Raw genomic sequence first — 21404 nt, forward strand, 5'->3', positions numbered from 1 at the left:
CCGAGGTCAGTACAGCTGCCTAGCCAAGCCCAGCCTAGATCAGCCAACCTGCAGACTTATGAGCAAAAGAAGTGCTTCTCATCACAGGACACAGATTTTGCAGTTGTTTGTTACGCAGCATGACTGTGGCCATAGTTAACTGAAGCATTACTGTGTGACCTTGGGCAAGCCCTCTTCCTTCCTCTCCTCCATTGCTCATCTATAAAGTGATGGGAGCGATTGGAGGATCTGTACAGCCCCTTCTAATGAAGCTGAGGACCAAGAAACCTGGGATGAAAAGAGCTCCAGACTCCAGATGCTCAGATTTCTTCCAGGCCTAAAGATGGAGCTGAGGAAAACACTTCATCGGGCACTGTGGGCAAGTAGAGGAGCCTTGTCCCCAGTGGTATAGCCATATATGTCTCACAGTGTGTCCACAGTTATGTAAACAGTGAGAGAAGAAGTTCTGACAAACCTGGGCCCCAGAATGTCCATAAAGCCAGCTCCCCAAAAAAACTTGTTTTCTATAGGTTTAAACCTAGACAAATAAGCAAGTTAGAAAACAGAATTGGAGAAAATGGAAATCTTTATTTTTAAACACTAGTACCTTTCCAAGCTGTTTCAAAAAGGAAAAATCATATTACTTCAAAACTATGCATCAAAGCATATTTATTTTAAACTCTAATCTTATAAACACATAATGAAAGAAACATATATTTTATAAATATCTACTCAGAATGTGTATTATGGAAAAAAAGTATTTAAAAATAACAGCCCCAGATCTCCCTCTTTAAATATATAAAATTCCCATACAATTCATAAGAATTCTTTCTCAAGAGCCAAAAACTTCACAAAGGCCAACAACTCAGTTCTCATCAGACATAATCAAAAGTAAAAAGGATATAAAAAAATGTAAAATTTCTGTACAAGGGAAATGCAGATAGCATATGCGTAAATCTCATTACCATACATGCCATTTGTGTTTTAAAAATGTTTTATAAAAACTGCCATTTAAAACAAATAAGTGAGAGTCCTTCCCTGACTGTGGAAAATATATAAATTATCACCCTCCCACCTGGGAATCAAGGCTCCCACCTGCTAGGGTTGAGGAGAGAAGTCTCCACGTGGTTCCTTAATAGGGACTAAGTAAGCCACACATGGGGATCCACCTCCTCTGGCAGTGGCTTTTTTCGATGGGTGATTCACTATTATTCCCTTCTACTTAGAAAAATTCTTTGGGATCATAGGAGACAACTGCTCAGAAGTAAATGCAAGACAAGGAGACAACTTCAGATTGTGGTATCCAATTATATTTTGTGGTTTTGGTTACCAAACTCTGGGAAGCCTAATTTTCCAATGTCAGAGACACAGCCCGTCACCTACCCCAGCAACACACATGGCACAGCCCCAGGCTGTCCCTTCATCGTTCCTCTTCTGGAGCAAGTCATTCTGTTGCCTGCAGTGTAGGTAGACTATTGCCTCTTCTGACACTTCTTCTGGAAAGAGCTCTTCAAAAACGTGCGGTAGACGGGGTCATCCACATATTCGTTCTTAAACCTGGAGCTCAGCACTCTCTTTCTCTTTCTCTCCCCTTGGATTATGTCCGTTCCATAAAATGTGTCTTCAAATCGCATATCAGAAGCTGTGGACTAAGAACAGCCAGTGTTACACTGCAGAAGGGCAGGCACTTGACATCATAAGAACGGACAAAGATCTGACTCAGTCAGCAGTGGGGAGGGTGCTGAGGCCCAGGGAGAAGGCCCCACGCAGGAGCCTTGGAGCCTCCCCACCTGCTTCCATTTAGCTCAGTTCTCTTCAGGATCTCCAACCCCCAGGGACCTTCCCCAACACGAGCAGGACTAAAGACTTCTCATCTAAATCTCCCTCACTCTTTGTGCCCCCTCTGGCTCCTGCCCAACCAGGTATATGACAAATTTGTCCACAGTCATCTCTAATTCACCCCTATTCCTATTTACCTCTGGGCCTCTGTCCCCACCACTTCCCTGAAACTGTCCTTGCTCAAGTCCTAGTTCCTAGGACACTTCTCTCCCCTAAATTTATGTGACTACTCTGTCACCTAACTCTTGCATGAAGCTCTCTGTCATTTTGTAAGCCGTCCTCCTCTGACTGCTCACCGTGGATGTCTCAGCGGCTCCCCTTTCTTAACTATTTGCTCAACTCTGATGCCCCTGAGGCTTTGTGTGTGGCCTTTTCCTTGCCACATATGCTCCCCGGGCCTGCCTGCCCACACTCACGACTTCAGTTTCAACATCAACCGCAAAGATGCTCACATCTCTCGCCCCAGTTCAGACCTCCACCTGTGCTCAGGCCTGCAAACATGTCCAACAACCCAGCAGGCATCTCAAAGTGTTTATACTGGAGGTACTTTGAACCAACCCAACCTAAAGTAAACTCAAAGTCTTCCTTCTCCATCTCTGTCCTTCCTGTATTCAATGAACGGCAGCACCATCCCCATCAATTCTAGCTACACTGATAGGAAACCTGAAAGTTATCATAAACTTCCCCTTGTCCCTACCCTGTCCAGGACCCCTCCTACATGTACCTTGAAGCCCTCCATCCTTTCTTCTTTAACCCTACTGACCCCATGGCCCTCACACTTCCTCTCCTAAACCACTGTAACAAATGCTGCACCCCAGTCTATTTTTCACAGAACCACTAGAAGAAAGCTCTCTAAAATCTCTGATTATATGACACCCTTGCTGATAGTCTTTCAATAGCCCTACTGCCTTCAAGATGACGTCTACACTTCCTAGGCTGGACATACATAATCAGGCATAATCCTACCCCTTACTTGGATTAGACTGAATTATTTGCAATTCCCGGCCACACCTTACTGGTTCATGCCCCTCCATCATTAGATGTACTGTTTGCTTTGCATAGAAAATATTCTATCCTCTCTGCCACTGACAGACATGAGGTTCCTTCTTTTGGGTTCCTGTAACGCTCTACATGTCAATGCAGTAGAATGAGGGCAGTGGCAGAGATAAGGGGTAGTGTCTCCCCATAGGGGGTGCCTTGAACCCCTTCACGGTGAGGATACTAGGGACTATGAACTGAATTTTATACATGTTCTGAACAGCAAGGAATGTACCCTGACACAGTCACTGCTCAGTAAGTGATAGCTAGCAAAGGAATGTGGGCTTTTTCTGTTATGCTCACGTAAAGCCCACTTTTTTTTAAATTTAACTTTTATTTTATATTGGAGTGTAGCTGATTTACAATGCTGTGTTAGTTTCATGCATACAGCTGATTCAGTTATACATGTATTCATTCTTTTTCAGATACTTTTCCTATAGAGGTTATTATAGAATATTGAGTAGAGTTCCCTGTGCTATACACAGTAGGTCCTTGTTATCTATTTTATGTATAGTAATGTGTATATGTTAATCCCAAACTCCTAATTTATCCCCCCCCCATTTCCCCTTTGGTAACCATACTTTTGTTTTCAAAGTCTGTGAGTCTGTTTGTTTTGTAAGTAAGTTCACTTGCACAATTTTTTTTTAGATTCCACATATAAGTGATATCATATGATATTTGTCTTCTCTCTGACTTAGTTCACTTAGTACGATAATCTCTAGGTCCATCCATGTTGCTGCAAATGGCATTATTTCATTCTTCTTATGGCTGAGTAACATTCCATTGTGTGTGTGTGTGTGTGTGTGTGTGTGTGTGTACATCACATCTTCCTTATCCATTCCTCTGTCGAAGGACATTTAGGTTGCTTCCATGTCTTGGCTATTGTAAATAGTGCTGCAATGAACATTTGGGTGCATGTATCTTTTTGAATTATGGTTTTCTCCAGATATGTGCCCAGGAGTGGGACTGCTGGATCATATGGTAGTTCTGTTTTTAGTTTTCTAAAGATCCTCCATACTGTATTCCATAGTGGCTGTATCAATTTACATTCCCACTAACAGTGCAAGAGGGTTCCCTTTCTCCATACCCTCTCCAGCATTTGTTGTTTGTAGACTTTTTAATGATGGCCATTCTAACTGGCGTGAGGTGATACCTCATGGTATTTTGATTTGCATTTCTCTAATAATTAGTGATGTTCAGCAGCTTTTCATGTGCCTCTTGGCCATCTGTATGTCTTCTTTGGAGAAATGTCTATTTAGGTCTTCCACCCATTTTTTGATTGGGTTTTTGTATTTTTTAATATTGAGCTGCATGAGCTGTTTATATATTTTGGAGATTAATCCTTTGTTGATTTGTTTGCAAATATTTTCTCCCATTCTGCGGGCTTTTTTTTCATTTTTTTATGATTTCATTTGCTGTGCAAAGCTTTTAAGTTTAATTAGGTCCCATTTGTTTACTTTGTTTTTATTGTCATTACTCTAGGAGGTGGATTAAAAAAAAAGATCTTGGTGTGATTTGTATCAAAGAGTGTTCTCTTTATGTTTTCCTCTAAGAGTTTTATAGTATCTGGCCTTACATTTAGATCTTTAATCCATTTTGAGTTTATTTTTGTGTATAGTGTTAGAGAATATTCTAATTTCATTCTTTTACACATAGCTGTCCAGTTTTCCAGCACCACTTACTGAAGAGACTGTCTTTCCTCCATTGTATATTCTTGCCACCTTTGTCACAGACTGGGTGACTATAGGTGTGTGGGTTTATCTGTGGACTTTCTATCCTGTTCCATTGATCTATATGTTTCTGTTTTTGTGCCAGTACCATACTCTTTTGATGACTATAGCTTTGTAGTATAGCCTTAAGTCAGGGAGCCTGATTCCTCCAGCTCTGTTTTTCTTCCTCAGGATTGCTTTGGCTATTTGGGGTCTTTTGTGTTTCCATACAAATTGTAAAATTTTTCATTCTAATTTTGTGAAAAATCCCCTTGGTAATTTCATAGGGATTGCACTGAATCTGTAGATTGCTTTGGGTAGTATAGTCATTTTGACAATATTGATTCTTCCAATCCAAGAATATGGTATCAATATATCTTTCCATCTGTTTGTGTCATCTTCAATTTCTTTCATCAACATCCTAATAGTTTTCAGAGTACAGGTCTTTTGCCTCCTTAGGTAGGTTTATTCCTAGGTATTTTATTCTTTTTTGATGGGATGGTAAATGGGATTGTTTCCTTAATTTCTCTTTCAGATCTTTTGTGGTTAGTGTGTAGGAAGGCAAGAGATTTCTGTGTATATTAATTTTGTATTCTGCAACGTTACCAAATTCATTGATGAGCTCTAGTAGTTTTTTCGCAGCATCTTTAGGATTCTCTATGTATAGTATCATGTCATTTGCAAACTGTGACAGTTTTACTTCTTTTCCAATTTGGATTCCATTTATTTCTTTTTCTTCTCTGATGGCCCTGCTAGGACTTCAGAAACTATGCTGAATAGAAGTGGTGAGAGTGGATATCCTTGTCTCGTTCCTGATCTTAGAGGACATGCTTTCAGCTTTTCACTGTCGAGAATGATGCTAGCTGTGGGTTTGTCATATATGGCCTTTATTATGTTGAGGTAGGTTTCCTCTATGCCCACTTTATGGAGACTTTTTTTTATCATAAATGGATGTTGAATTTTGCTGAAAGCTTTTTCTGTATCTATTGAGATGATCATATGGTTTTTATTCTTCAGTTTGTTGATGTGGTGTATCACACTGATTGATTTGTGAATATTGAAGAATCCTTGCATCACTGGAATAAATCCCACTTGATCTTGGATTCAGTTGGGTAGTATTTTGTTCAGGATTTTTGCATCTGTGTTCATCAGTGATATTGGCCTGTAATTTTCTTTTTTCACGGTATCTTTGGTTTTGGTATCAGGGTGATGGTGACCTCACAGAATGAGATTGGGAGTTTTCCTTCCTCTGCAATTTTTTTGCAATAGTTTCAGAGGATAGGTGCTAACTCTTCTCTAAATGTTTGATAGAATTCGTCTGTGAAACCATCTGGTCCTGGACTTTTGTTTTTTAAAAGTCTTAAAATCACAGTTTCAATTTCAGTGATTGGTCTGTTCATATTTTCTATTTTTTCCTGGTTCAGTCTTGGAAGGTTGTACCTTTCTAAAAATTTGTCCATTTCTTCTAGGTTGTCCATTTTATTGGCATATAGTTGTTTGTAGTAGTCTCTTATGATCCTTTGTATTTCTGTGGTGTCAGTTGTAACTTCTCTTTTTTCACTTCTGATTTTATTGATTTGAGCCCTCTCCCTTTTTTTCTTGATGAGTCTGGCTAAAGGTTTATCAATTTTGTTTATCATCTCAAAGAACCAGCTTTTAGTTTCATTGATTTTTGTTGTTGTTTTCTTCATCTCTATCTCATTTATTTCTGCTCTGATCTTTATGATCTTTCTACTAACTTTGGGTTTTGTTTGTTCTTCTTTCTCTAGGTGCTTTAGCTGTAAGGTTAGGTTGTTGTTAGGTTTGAGATTTTTCTTGTTTCCTGAGGTAAGACTGTATTGCTATAAACTTCTCTCTTAGAACTGCTTTTGTGGTGTCCCATAGGTTTTAGATTGTCATCTCTTTGTTGTCATGTGTCTCTAGGTATTTTTTGACTTCCTCTTTGATTTCTTCAGTGATCCACTGGTTGTTTAGTAATAACATATTGTTTAGGCTCCACGTGTTTGTGTTTTTTGCAGTCTTTTTCATGTGACTGATTTCTAATCTCATAGTCTTGTGGTCAGAAAAGAGGCTTGATATGACTTCAATTTTCTTAAATTTACTGAGGCTTGCTTCGTGACCCAACATGTGATCTATCCTGGAGAATGTTCTATGTGCACTTGAGAAGAATGTGTATTCTGCTGCTTTCAGGTGGAATGTCCTATAAATATCAATTAAGTCCATATGGTGTAGTGTGTCATTTAAGGCCTGTGTTTCCTTATTGATTTTCTGTCTGGATAATCTGTCCATTGAGGTAAGTGGGGTGTTAAAGTCCCCCACTATTATTGTGTTACTGTCGATTTCCCCTTTTATGGCTGTTAGCATTTGCCTTATACATTGACATGCTCCTATGTTGAGTGCATATATATTTACAATGTTATATCTTCTTTTTGGATTGATCCCTTGATCATTATGTAGTGTCCTTCTTTGTCTCTTGTAACAGTCTTTATTTTAAAGTTTATTTTGTCTGATATGAGTATTGCTACTCCAGGTTTCTTTTAATTTCCATTTGCATGGAATATCTTTTTCCATCCCCTCACTTTCAGTCTGTATGTGTCCCTAGATCTGAAGTGGGCTCTTACAGACAGCATATATGCAGGTCTTGTTTCTGTATCCATTCAGCCAGTCTGTGTCTTTTGGTTGGAGCATTTAATTCATTTACATTTAAGGTAATTCTCAATATGTATGTTCTTATTGCCATTTTGTAAATTGTTTGGTTTTGCAAGTCTTTTTTCTTCCCTTCCTCTTTTGTTCCCTTCTCATGTGATTTGATTATCTTTAGTGTTGTATTTGGATTGCTTTTTTCTTTTTTGTGTGTGTATCTCTCATAGAGTTTTGGTTTGCAGATCATGTGAGGTTTTGATATAGCAGTCTATATATAGACAAGACTGTTTTAAGTTGCTAGTCTCTTAATTTCAAATGCATTTCCAGTATCCTGCATTTGTACTATCCTCTGCTCATGACTGCTGGTTTTGACATCATATCTGTGTGCATGTGGATGATTTCCCACCTTTATTGTATGTTTGCTTTTACCAGTGAGCTTTCCCATTCGTAATGTTCTTGTTTCTAGTTGTGGTCTTCTTTTCTGCCTAGAGAAGTTCCTTTAGCATTTATTGTAAAGCTGGTTGTGGTGCTGAATTCTCTTAGCTTTTGCTTATCTGTAAAGCTTTTGATTTCTCCATTGAATCTGAATGAGAGCTTTGCTGGGTAGAGTATTCTTTTTTTTTTTTTTTTGCGGTAGGTGGGCCTCTCACTGCTGTGGCCTCTCCCATCGCGGAGCACAGGCTCCGGACACACAGGCTCAGTGGCCATGGCTCACGGGCCCAGCCGCTCTGCGGCATGTGGGATCCTCCCAGACCGGGGCACGAACCCGTATCCCCTGCATCGGCAGGCAGACTCTCAACCACTGCGCCACCAGGGAAGCCCCTGGGTAGAGTATTCTTGGTTATAGGTTTTTTCCTTTCATCACTTTAAATATATCATGCCACTCCCTTCTGGCCTGCAGAGTTTCTGCTGAGAAAGATAACCTTATGGGATTCCCTTGTATTTTATTTGTTGCTTTTCTCTTGCTGCTTTTAATATTTTCTCTGTCTTTAATTTTTGTCAGTTTGATTAATATATGTCTTGGTGTGTTCCTCCTTGGGTTTATCCTGTATGGGAGTATGCATTTCCTTGGACTTGGGTGACTGTTTCTTTTCTCATATTAGGGAAGTTTTCAGCTATTATCTCTTCAAATATTTTGTCAGGTCCTTTCTCTCTTCTCCTTCTGTGACCCCCTATAATGGGAATGTTGGTGCATTTAATGTTGTCCCAGAGGTTTCTGAGACTGTCCTCCTTTCTTTTCATTCTTTTTTTCTTTATTCTGTTCTGCCGCAGCGATTTCCACTACTCTTTTTTTTGATCATAAGGCAATTTAATTAGAAAAAACTCCAACCTCTCCCTCAATTTAGAAAGTAAAAAGAACATTTCTAAGCAATTAATCAAGCATGGGAGAAATTATGTGAATAATCTGGTAGCATACATTATATAATAACAATAACTGGATCAGCATTCACTGGGAGAAAGTATTAGAGATAGTGGCAGTAGCAGGTTTGAATGTCCTGTTACCCATCACATTCTGGGTCATCACAGAGGGATCTTGCAGGGCAAGACTGCAGACCTAAGGTAGAGACATTGGCCCTTAGGTTGTGAGGTGTTTTGCTTATTGGTTTTTTGGGTTTTTTTTTTACAACTTTATTGGAGTATAATTGCTTCACAATGGTGTATTAGTTTCTGCTTTATAACAAAGTGAATCAGTTGTACATATACATCTGTTCCCATATTCCTTCCCTCTTGCGTCTCCCTCCCTCCCACCCTCCCTATCCCACCCCTCCAGGCAGTCACAAAGCACTGAGCTGATCTCCCTGTGCTATGCTGCTGCTTCCCACTAGCTATCTACCTTACGTTTGGTAGTGTATATATGTCCATGCCTCTCTCTCGCTTTGTCACAGCTTACCCTTCCCCCTCCCTGTATCCTCAAGTCCATTCTCAAGTAGGTCTATGTCTTTATTCCTGTTTTACCCCTAGGTTCTTCATGACATTTGTTTTTTTCTTAAATTCCATATATATGTGTTAGCATATGGTATTTGTCTTTCTCTTTCTGACTTACTTCACTCTGTATGACAGACTCTAGGTCTATCCACCTCATTACAAATAGCTCAATTTCGTTTCTTTTTATGGCTGAGTAATATTCCATTGTATATATGTGCCACATCTTCTTTATCCATTCATCCGATGATGGACACTTAGGTTGTTTCCATCTCCGGGCTATTGTAAATAGAGCTGCAATGAACATCCACTACTCTTTTTTCCAGCTCACTTATTAGTTCTTCTGCCTCATTTATTCTGCTATTGTTTCCTTGTAGTGTATTTTTCACTTCAGTTATTGTATTGTTCATCTCTGTTCTTTAAATCTTCTAGGCCTTTGTTAAATATTTCTTCTACTTTCTCAGTCTGTGCCTTCATTCTTTTTCCAACATCTTGGATCATCTTTTACTATCATTACTCTGTATTCTTTTTCATGTAGATTTGGCTATCTCCACTTTACTTAGTTGCTCGTCTGGGTTTTTATCTTGTTCCTTCTTCTGGAACACATTTCTCAACTGTCTCATTTAGTCTAACTTTCTGTGTTTGTGGTCTCCTTTCTGCAGGTTGCATGATCGTAGTTCCTCTTCCTTCTTGTGTCTGTCTCCTGGTGGGTGAGCTTGGTCCAGGGGCTTGTGCAGGATTCCTGGTGGGAGGGACTGGTGGGTGGAGCTGGGTCTTGTCCCTCTGGTGGACAGGGCCATGTCAAGGGGTGTGTTTACAGGTGGCTGTGAGGTCAGTACAAGTTTAGGCAGCCTGTTTGCTGGGTGGGGCTGTGTTCCCCCGTTGTTGGTTGTTTGGCCCGAGGCATCCCAGCACTGGCGCCTGCAGACTATTGGGTGGGGCCAGGTCTCAGTGCCAAAAATGCGACCTCCAAGAGAACCCACACTGATCAGTATTCCCTGGGGCCTCCACCACCAGAGTCCTTGCCCCCACAGTGAGCCACAGCCAACATCCTCCTCTCCAGGGCACCCTCCAAGACCCTCAGGTAGGTCTAGCCCAGGCTCCTGTGGAGTCACTGCTTCGTGCTGGGTTCCAGTGCACGTTGTGTGTGCCTTCTAAGAGTGAAATCTCTGTTTCCCCCTGTCTTGCCGAACTTCTGCACTCAAGCCCCCCCCCGGCCTTCAAAGCTCAATGCTCTGGGGGCTCCTCCTCCCAGTGCCACACTTTCAGGCTGGGGAGCATGACATGAGGCTCAGAACTCTCATTCCATCTCATTGTGACTTCCTCTTTGTCTTTGAACGTGAAATATCTTTTTTGGTAGGTTCCAGTCTTTTTTGTCAATGGTTGTCCACCAGCTAATTGTGATTTTGGTGTTTTCGTGAGAGGAAGTGGGCTGCAGTCCTTCTACTCTGCCGTGTTGTCGGAATCAAGGGGCTGCTTTTAGTTTGGATACTTCCTGCTCTTTCCTCAGTGTGTGCTGGCTTTTATCCCCTTGATATGGGGTGGGCAGGTGTGGTGACCCGTGCTCACTCCTGGTACCCTGGGGCAGTGATCAGCACCCACTTGTGGGTCTCCCAGCAGTGGCCTGAGCGCCTGCAAGATGGCAGGGCCAGCGATTGGCACCTGCTCATGGGTCTCTTAGTGGCGACAGCAGCCCATGCCCACCTCTGGAGCTCACGATGACAGTGGTGGCTCGTGCCTGCCCCCAGAACTCATGTAGTGGTGTCCTTTTGCCTGAGAGTGCACGCAGGGAAAGAAACTCCCATGGCAAGTCCTGCCCCTCTCCTCTGCATCCCCCAACAATGGTGCCTTGCCTCTCTGGCAGACCCAGGCTTCTTCTGAGTGCATCCTCAATTGCCACACTCCAGCCTCTTCAGGCTGTCTCTGTGCAGCCAGCGCTGGTCCTCTCCCTGAGTCTGACCTCCAAAGCCCAAGCTTTAGCACCCAGCCCCTGCCTGCTCTGGCAGATGAGTATCTCAGGCTGGGGAGTTCAGGGCAGCACTACCAACCACCTGTGTAGGTCACTCTCTGTTTTGCCTTCCTCAAACTGGTTGCTCCATGGCTCCAAAGCTCCCCCTCCATCCAGGCTGATCTCTCCACCAGTGAGGGGACTTCCCAGGGTGAGGGAACCTTTACTCCTTCATAGCTCCCTCCCTGGGGCACAGGTCCCATCTCAGTTCCTCTTTTTTTTCCTTTTGTCCTACCTGGTTTACATGGAGTTTTTTCTGCCTTTTTAGAAATCTGAGGTTTCTGCCAGTGTTCAGTAGATGTTCTGTGTGAATTGTTCCACTTGTAGATGTGTTTTTGATATATTTGTGGGAGGAGGTGAGCTCTAAGTCCTATTCCTCCACCATTTTGATTCCTGCCGCCAGGTAAAGCTTACTTTAAAGTACTATTCTTCCTTCCTAATTTCCTATTTTGCCCCTCGAACGTGTTCCCAACTGGTTTTTACTGAGATGACACCAACTGTGTCACGGAGGCCCCCTCCCATGGTAGTGACACAGGCAGGGCCCAGCTTTTAAGGCTTGAAAGCACATGGTCAATCATGAAGAAGAGAGAAACAATGGAACAATTACAAAGAAGCTTGAAAACTAAAAATGGACCCAAGTGCAAAGCTGGGCATGTTCCCTGCTAGTTTGTGAGATGGTCATCCAGGGTGATAAGCTCCCTCCATGGATTCCCCCAGATGCTCCTAGCTTCACTCAGGAAGAAAAGTCAGAGATTGTGGATAGGCTGGGCACCCTCTGCCATTAGGATAAAAGTTTTGGTTCATTCATTCTTGGCAAAGCACTTCCTCTGAGTAATCTTTCCCTTTTATAAGTGCTAAAGTTAAAGGAGAAAATAAAACATCTATGAAAGTGTTGCCACTGTGTGAGGACAGCAAAAGTAAGCCTCTCAAATACAATAATAAAACCAGTTTACCAGCAGCACCAGTTAATTATACACCATTGCTATGGTTATTCTGTGAGACCATAAAAGGTAATGGGGCTGTTTCTGAAGTTACTGGGAAGGAACCCAGCACAGTCACTGAGGCAGACTGCTGACACTTTAGAAAAATTTCTCCCCAAGTCAGCGTATGTCTGGGTGAGCAGAAGTCATTAAAACATGAAGGCCTCCCAGTGGGGGCTGCAACCCACCACGCCTTAAAAAAAAAACCAAAAGATTTCTCTAATTATAAAGTATCTTCCATCAATAGGTTTTCCAATTAGATTTGTTTCGCCAACTGGAAAATAAATAGCAGTCACGGACAGACTAGCCAAGGGCCAGAGGGTTATATACAAGCTCCAGACGTGCAGGCTCAGTAGTTGTGGGTCATGGGCTGAGTTTCTCCACGGCATGTGGGATCTTCCCAGACCAGGGCTCAAACCCATGTCCCCTGCATTGGCAGGCAGATTCTCAACCACTGCACCACCAGGAAAGCCCTATATATTTTTTTAATTTAAAAATTTTCTATGAGAATTTTTAAAAAGCAGTTCAATTTGGTGTGACTGTTCTGAGAAATGGACCTTAGAAAATTTGTGCTCGAGTAAAGCTACATGGTAAAGCATACTGGTATTGGAGCCAGATCTACTATGGAATAGATTGTGATCAGAGCAGAAAGCAAAAAGCTTTCTTTGAATGTGATTAAGAAATGGTATTTGAAATCTGTAAGACCCAGCTTTGTTTATTCCTTTTGTTATAAAAGTGAGAGTTTAGTTTAATTATAAATTGACACAAACATTAATGAGCTTCTGAGAGAGAAGTCAATACAGTTGACCTTGAGCAATATGAGTTTGAACTATACTTAATACATGGATTTTTTTCAATCATAAACATTATGGTACTACACTATCTGAGTGATTAAATCCATAGATGTGAAACTGTGAGCAGGAAGGGTCTGACTATATAAGTTGTATATGACTGTGTGTAGGGTCAGCACTCCAACCCCCCACATTGTTAAAGGGTGAACTGTATATGATAAGGCTGTAGGAAACTAGATGTTCACTATGCTGAGTCCCCTTTAATCTCCTACTGAAAGCTTTCTTTTAACGTTGCTTCCACTAACAAAATTGTAAATGTCTTGATGGTATCTTTATATGTTCCCAGTTAGCTTGCACAGGACACATATTCAATAACTTTCTGTATGCCAATAGATGTTAACACAAAGAAGCATCATCTGACCTCATTAGAAAGAAAGATGAGGAACTTGCACCAGTTCCCCTGTTTCTGGCCAAATTTGAGCTTTGGATTAAACAGATTTCAATAAGGGAAAAGTTGCATTGGCTTTCTTCAAAATCAATCCAAAAGCCTAAGTATGTTTCCTGCTGGGCTTGGGAAACAGGGAGAGAGGAGGAGAGATTCACATGGCAGATCCCTCAGAGGAATTATTCAGCACTTACAAAACGAGCTTTCACTCTCTTGGGTAACTCTTCATCTAAAGTGTAGATGTCCTCTCTCTTCATTGCTATCTGGGATCCATCTTCAAATTCAACCTAATGAAAAATAAGACATCAAGCATGATCTATTTAAAAAAGAAGCAAGCATTCACCATTTTCTTCAGGGTTCCAGTTAGCTACATAAAAAAGAAAAAAGGATTCAAGCAGAACAAACAAGAGAACTAGCCAACAGCCAAGGAAGGAAGAAAAGCTCTTTCCCTTATCAAACTAAGAACAAAGTATGTTTTCAAACAGGCCAAAATTCTTGAAAATGAGTGTTTTGCAATATGTGGTATGAAAACTTTATCACCCCAAAGCAAAAACAAAGAAAAGTAACTGCTGCTCAAATGATTTCTCAGAACATGAGATTGTGGCCAATTTAGCATTAAGACGGGTGGGGCCTGTAAGTACTGATTGTTTCTTTAAGAGGCTCTGACAACATAAGAGGGAGGACTGTTTCTCTTTGAGAAAGAAGTAATGATATATTTACTCTTGTATAATAATCCTCCCAGATAAAATAATTTCTCAAGTTCTTACGGAGCTTTAACTTTCAAAACTCACTTTTGTTAAATTCAAACAAATGGCCAGGAAGATCTCAGGTTCTCCTTAACCTCACATGTCAGCCACCTCAATTTGTGAAAATACATTATCATCTAAATGAAAATGTTTAAAACTTTGTTTTCAAGCTAATCAAATGGCAGCAAGTAATTTTTTTCATTATCCAGTTTTTTCAATATTTTAGGATATTTTGTTAGAGAAAAAGTGACACTGAATAACAAACATAGAGCATCTGGGGGAAATTCATCAAAGGCCCTACTCAAAGTGATCTTGGTTTAGGCTCAATTCCACATGAACTCTTCCAGAAGAAAACAACAAAAGGGATGCAATCATCAGGGTAGAATATCTAATATGTTCTAACTCTGACCACTTATGGTATTTTTGAAATCCCTAACTTGTCTGTCTGAATTCTTTGCTTTTAAGAAATAAGTATATGCTTGCAATTCTAGTTAAAAGATAAGTTAAACCATGTAGCTGTGCTATTTATGTTAATTTAAAAAATCTGCTGAAGTTTAAAAAATACTAAAGATAAACTATATAATTAAACTTCGTATTTATTATCCATGTACTGCTCACATTTGACTAAGCTCAAACAAGGGGCAGCATTAGGTCTGGGTCACAGGAGACCTCTCCCTGCTACTTCCCAGAATGCTGAGATTGGGAAGGCTTTTCTTCCTGGCCTTGTTTCAGCAAAAGGGTTTCTGTAATATTTAATTAGGCCAAGGTGTCATGCAATTTATACAGTTTGATAGCATAGCTAGAACTACCTGTGCCTACCTTCTGTTTTAGATCATTTGAAAATTCTAAAAGAGAAAGAGGCAATTTTAAAACTAAGAGGGAGTATGGTATGGTGACCAACCATCCCAGTTTGTCCAGGACTGAAGGGGTCTCCCAGGATGCAAGACTTTCAGTGCTAAAATCAAGGACAGTCCCTCGAAAGCTGGGATAGTTGTTCACCAGAGTTGGGACAGAGCCAAGAGTAAATTCTGGCCCTTCCCTTTACCAGCTGTGTGCTCTTGAACAAATTATCAAATTCACGGAGCCTTTTCCCCCTCCTTTGTAAAGTAGGAGTCAAAAAACTCTATCTTGCAGGGCTACTGTGAGGGCCCCCAAAATGCATATACTTAGGATACTTAGCACTGTGCAGTAGGTATTTAGTCCCATTTTTATAAATATTTTTGCTTATTCAATGGTGAGGCTGAATAAATAGACACAAAACACAAAATGATCTCAAAAGGCCAGTTGGCTTAATGAGGAATTTTAAACTACTTCCTTGAGAGAATTTTAATATTAGTCTTAACTTTTTCATTGAGTCTGTAAATAGGCTCACAGTTCTATGTTGATAGGCCATCATAAATTCAACTGAAGTTAGCACACTGATTACTAATTAGCCTGACTTTCAACATGTCTTCATTATGATACTTTTCATGTAGCTAATAGCTTTGCTACATGTAAGATGCTTCACTTTTGCATTTATTGTTTAATTAAATGTAATTATTTTCTTTTGAATGATGTAGTAAACGCTTCTTTTCTAGGAGTCTCCAGTATTACCAGCCTGTCTTATGATTTTTGCCTAATTTTGGACATTCTGATACAAAAATGCTGCAGCACTTACCCTGTTGTAAATGACCTGAATCTGCAACTTAACACTTTGTCACCAATACAAAGGGGAAATGGCCTTCTCTCTCTCTCTCTCTCTCTCTCTCTCTCTCTCTCTCTCACACACACACACACACACACACACACAGGATATGTACATCCTCCCCTACCCACCCTGGTGGCTTTTTCTACACCTTAAAAAATGTTCTCCCCTAAGTTTTCCAAACTTCTTTGAACACTTTTAATTACATTGTGCTCCAGTTTTTAGTGCAGTGTCTTTTAATGTACTCTTCCATTTAAGCCCTAGCCCTTTATCAGTCTTTGAACAATTTCTCTGAGGAAACTGGAGGTCTTATCATTCTCAAGCTGTTTTTAACTTCACAGGCCTGAACCTTCTTGCTTTTTCTCCTTTTACTTCAATCTTCCTGTTTTTACACTACTGCTTAGCTTTAGAATGTTGATTTCTGCCACCGTGTTACTAAAAGTACTATAATTTATTGGTTCTAATAAATTTGTTCCTTTTTAAAGTCTTTCTGAAGGAATATAAATGCACATGCGCCATCCATGTTGTTTTCCTTATTAGAGCTTAACTCATCCTCATTTCTAATAGGGATACAATTCATTTTTAAATTGTATATATATTCTTTAATAATATGTAGAGTTGTTCAGTGAACAGAATGCCAAAATGATAACTGCACTTTTCATTAAATAAGCACTCCTTTATGCTCGGGTGCCCAAATGGCCACATCTGTGCTGATGTACCATTGGTTTAGGTTTGCTGAAACACCTGATGGGGATGATGTCTCTCAGGGAAAAGCCACCCATTCAGGGGCTGCTGGATGATGAACAGCCATCACTGATTTGGCTTACAGTTAGATAATCCAGATAATTAGTCTCTCCCCGTATAACAGAAACACAAGAAAGCAGCCCACCATCCAGTTGGTTATCTTTTTGACCTAACTAACTATATTCCTTACAATTAACCCATTCATCAAATGTTACTAGAGTTTCCCAGTATCGAACTTGGTAATAAAAGTCTAATATCTAAGTCATCAAACATCGAATTTTTGCCTTTTTTATAAAACAAGAGGTGTTCCAAATTCATGTGGCTTCTTGGTCAGCAGTACACTAGCTATACTGTCTGCCCTCTGGCTTCTCCTGTCCATCTCAGCAAGCATCACACCCAGGGTGGCACTCACCTGGTACATGTGGGCAACAGTTGATCCGAAATATTTTGCCCCGTAGAGTTTGCCATCAGGCCACTTGACTTGAACGACCTCTCCCTCGGCAGGAGGGCCTAGCCTCACACAGTCTCGGCTCTGCAGAATAAATAGAGTTAGGCTTTTCAAGGCAAATGTCTAAGTGACTGCATTTAGAACATAGCAAATGATGAACTCCTGGCAATTAAAAGGAGTTATTGCCTCTGTGTTTTATGGATTATGATCTTGTATGGGTGTTCAGGGGAAGAGCTATAAGCCAAAGGAGTACTTAAAAATTCAGCCTACATCATAAAGTTACAAAGGAACCACCATAATCCAAGAAGGAAAAAACAGCATTTACATTTGCTATTTGACAAAGAATTGTTCAGAGGGTAAGTAAAATGTGCATAGAAACTGATTTAGCTGAGAAATAGACTGGCTAATGATTTATAACACCTGACATTTATACAGCATTTTGCACTTAACAGAAGGCTTTAACATACATCTCGTCTGATCCTCACAATGGTTCCATGAGGTAGGCAGAGACTATTAATTACCCCCATTTTACTAACAAGGAAACTGAGCCTCTGAGGAGGCTCCTTTCAGTTGTCAGGATCTCTGGAGAAGTGAAGCAGTGTAAGAGACAAAGAACTGAGGACACCCAGGTGGACCTGGGGGCAGGAGAGAAGCAGACTGTCATCAGAGCTGGCAGGCCCGGACGAAGCAGCAAGGCAAAAATGCAGGAGTCTCCAGAGTGCAGTAGGGGAGGCTGTAAGGCCTGGGTCCTGCTCAGCAGGCCTCTTCTGAAGACCCCTGGACCTTCCCCTACAGGTCTGGTTCTGCCTGCACCTCCCATCCACTGAGTAGTCCACCTCATTCCACAGGTGACCATGGCGGTGCCACAAGCAGTCTTCTCACCTCACTTCTTCTACTCAGCACTGCCTCCTCCTCGGGCAGCAACTAAGAACAAATTTCCCACTAGCTCATCCTGGGAAGGTGCTTTTTAGAGGGGGAGGGGTACAGATATATTTTGCAAACTTAAGTTTGTACGTATTGAGAATGACACAATAAAATCTGAATACAAAGGAATTAAATACTTGACTACTTTGATAAATTTTTTGCACATTTAGCAATTCATGTTTTGCTAATCCTGGTATTTTACTGATGAGGCCAATCTGACTGATTGAAATGCACACTTGACCAGTTAAGCTTTAAATACAGACTGGGCAAGGTTCTGTGGTTTAAATGAGAGGCACACACAGGAAATATTTAGTTGTTTATGATTAGAACTCCACCATGTATTACTTTTCATTATTAACAGAAATTATGCATCATAAAGGAGTGGGCCTTTTACTGTTGGGTTCAGAGTATACCTGAGAGGCTCATCTTTCTCACTGCAGACTATGCCTCCATTTAAAGCTATGGGCAAAGAAAAAAAAATGTGTGCTCAGAGGCTCTGCAGAGTTGACAGTCTGCATCTAACTTAGTCAAATGAAAATAAGTTTCTTCTTGGCCTTCATAATATTTGATTTCAGGCTACACAGAACTGAAAGGGTAGGATGAAGAACTGTATTCTATATATGCCCCTGGAGTTATCATCTCACTTTTCATTTCCCTTCCCTTCCAAAGATGTACATGGTACTAAGAAGATTGGAAGGTGTAGCTTCTAAATAGATGCTACCTCCTGGGACAGGAAGCTTCATCAGCTCAGGGATAACTCTGAGCTAAAACCCAGATGGTTTGGTGATGGGGTCAAGGAAAGAAAAGCGTAAGTTTCTTCCTTCTCCTAAAGTTTTATTCCATGTGGAGGAAGCTCCATTAAGGTAATACTCCTGGCTTTTCTTTTTTTTCCCACTCCCTCATTCATTCACTTTTTTTTTTTTAATTTTCATTGGAGGATACTTGATTTACAATGTTGTGTTAGTTTCAGGTGTACAACAAAGTGAATCAGTTACACGTATACATATACCCACTCTTTTTTAGATTCTTTTCCCATATAGGCCATTACTGAGTATTGAGTAAACTTCCCTGTGCTATAGAGTAGGTTCTTATTAGTTATCTACTACTATATTTTATATATAGTAGTGTGTATATTGTCAATCCCAGTCTTCCAATTTATCCCTCCCCTGCCAAAGCAATCTACAGATTCAACACGGATTATCAAATTTCCAATGGCATTTTTCACAGAATTACAACAAAAAATTTTACAATTTGTATGGAAACACAAAAGACCACGAATAGCAAAAGCAATCTTGAGAAAGAAAAATGGAGCTGGAGAAATCAGGCTCCCTGACTTCAGACTATACTACAAGGCTACAGCAATCAAGACAGTATGGTACTGGCACAAAAACAGAAATATAAAACAAGGGAACAGGATAGAAAGTTCAGAGATAACGCCACACACCTATGGTCACCTATTCGATGACAGAAGAGGCAAGAATGTACAATGGAGAAAAGACAGTCTCCGATAAGTGGGGCTGGGCAAACTGAACAGCTACATGTAAACAAATGAAATTAGAACACTCCCTGACACCATACACAAAAACAAACGCAAAATGTATTAAAGATCTAAATGTAAGGCTGGATACTATAAAACTCTTAGAATCAGCTCGGTGCTTTGTGACCGCCTGGAGGGGTGGGATAGGGAGGGTGGGAGGGAGGGAGACGCAAGAGGGAAGGGATATGGGAACTGATGTATATGTATAACTGATTCACTTTGTTATAAAGCAGAAGCTAATTAAAAAAAAAAAAGAAAACAGACTGGTGGTTGCCAAGGGGTAGGGGGTTGGGGGAGGGATGGAGTGGGAGTTAAAAAAAAAAAAACTCTTAGAGGAAAACATAGGCAGAACACTCTTTGACATAAATCGCAGCAAGATCTTTTTGAATCCACCTCCTAGAGTAATGAAAATAAAAACAAAAATAAACAAATGGGACCTAATGAAATTTTAAAGCTTTTGCACAGCAAAGGAAACCATAAACAAAACAAAAAGACAACCCTCAGAATGGGAGAAAATATTTGCAAATGAAGCAATCAACAAAAGATTAATATCCAAAATATACAAACAGTTCTTGGAGCTCAATATCAACAACCCAATCAAAAAATGGACAGAAGACCTAAATAGACATTTCTCCAGAGAAGACATACAGATGGGCCAAAAAACACATGAAAAGATGCTCAACATCACTAATTGTTAGAGAAAGGCAAATCAAAACTACAATGAGGTATCACCTTACACCAGTCAAAATGGCTATCATTAAAAAATCTATAAACAAATGCTGGAGAGGGTGTGGATAAAAGGGAACCCTCTTGCACTGTTGGTGGAAATGTAAATTGATACAGCCACTATGGAAAACAGTATGGAGGTTCCTTAAAAAACTAAAAATAGAGATCCCACGAAGAAGACTGGGGTTGGCTGCATGAACACAGCCTGAAGGGGGCTAGTGCGCCACAGCTGGCCAGGAGGGAGTCCAGGAAAAAGTCTGGACCTGCCTAAGAGGCAAGAGACCATTGTTTCAGGGTGTGTGAGGAGAGGGGATTCAGAGCACCGCCTAAACAAGCTCCAGAAATGGGCGCGCAAGCCGTGGCTTTCAGCGCAGACGCCAGAGACAGGCATAAAACGTTAAGGCTGCTGCTGCAGCCACCAAGAAGCCTGTGTGCAAGCAAAGGTCACTATCCACACCTCCCCTCCTGGGAGCCTGTGCAGCCCGCCACTGCCAGGGTCCCATAATCCAGGGACAACCTCCCCGGGAAAACACACGGTGCACCTCAGGCTGTTGCAACATCACGCTGGCCTCTGCCGCTCGCAGGCTCACCCCACATTCTGTACCCCTCCCTCCCCCACCGGCCTGAGTGAGCCAGAGCCCCCTAATCAGCTGCTCCTTTAACCCCGTCCTGTCTGGGTGAAAAACAGATGCCCTCAGGCGACCTACAGGCAGAGGCGGGGTCAAATCCAAAACTGAACCCCAGGAGCTGTGCGAACAAAGAAGAGAAAGGGAAATTTCTCCCAGCAGTCTCAGGAGCAGCAGATTAAATCTCCACAATCAACTTGATGTACCCGGCATCTGTGGAATACTTGAATAGACAATGAATCATCCCAAGATTAAAACGATGGACTTTGTGTGATTTTGTCTGTATAGCTTTGTCCTAGGGTTCTGTCTGTCCATTTCTTTCGTTTTTGTTTGGGGTTTTTTTGTATACTTTTTTAGCGCTTGTTATCATTAGTGGATTTGCTTTTTGGTTTGGTTGCTCTCTTCTTTCTTTCTTTTTTATTTTCAATTTTAAAAAAAATTTTAATAATTAAAAAAACTTTTTCATTTTAATAACCTTATTTTTCTTTCTTTTTTTCTCCCCTTTTCTTCTGACCCGTGTGACTGACAGAGTATTGGTGCTCCGGCCGGGTGTCAAGCCTGAGCCTCTGAGGTGGGAGAGCTGAGTTCAGGACACTGGTCCACCAGAGACCTCC

At 41.0% G+C, this 21404-nt stretch overlaps 1 protein-coding gene across 4 annotated transcripts in view; it reads right to left on the reverse strand.

Moving 5' to 3' along the window:
• Nucleotides 1–602: 602 nt before the first annotated feature.
• Nucleotides 603–21404, reverse strand: part of KDM4C (lysine demethylase 4C) — a 398973-nt gene continuing 378171 nt past the window's right edge. For 3 of the 4 annotated variants that reach the window (XM_081237191.1, XM_081237190.1, XM_081237193.1), the window contains exons 20-22: nt 16942–17061; nt 13550–13642; nt 604–1628 (exon numbers count right to left, since the gene is read on the reverse strand). In XM_081237191.1, coding sequence (XP_081093317.1) covers nt 1452–1628; nt 13550–13642; nt 16942–17061 — 390 coding nt within the window. In that variant the 3' untranslated portion in view covers nt 604–1451. Of the gene's footprint in view, nt 1629–13549; nt 13643–16941; nt 17062–21404 lie in introns of all 4 variants that reach the window. The other variant, XM_081237192.1, reaches the window with a different exon arrangement.

Source organism: Mesoplodon bidens, assembly GCF_964165515.1.
Source record: "Mesoplodon bidens genome assembly, chromosome: 6".
Taxonomy (NCBI): Eukaryota; Metazoa; Chordata; class Mammalia; order Artiodactyla; family Ziphiidae; genus Mesoplodon; species Mesoplodon bidens.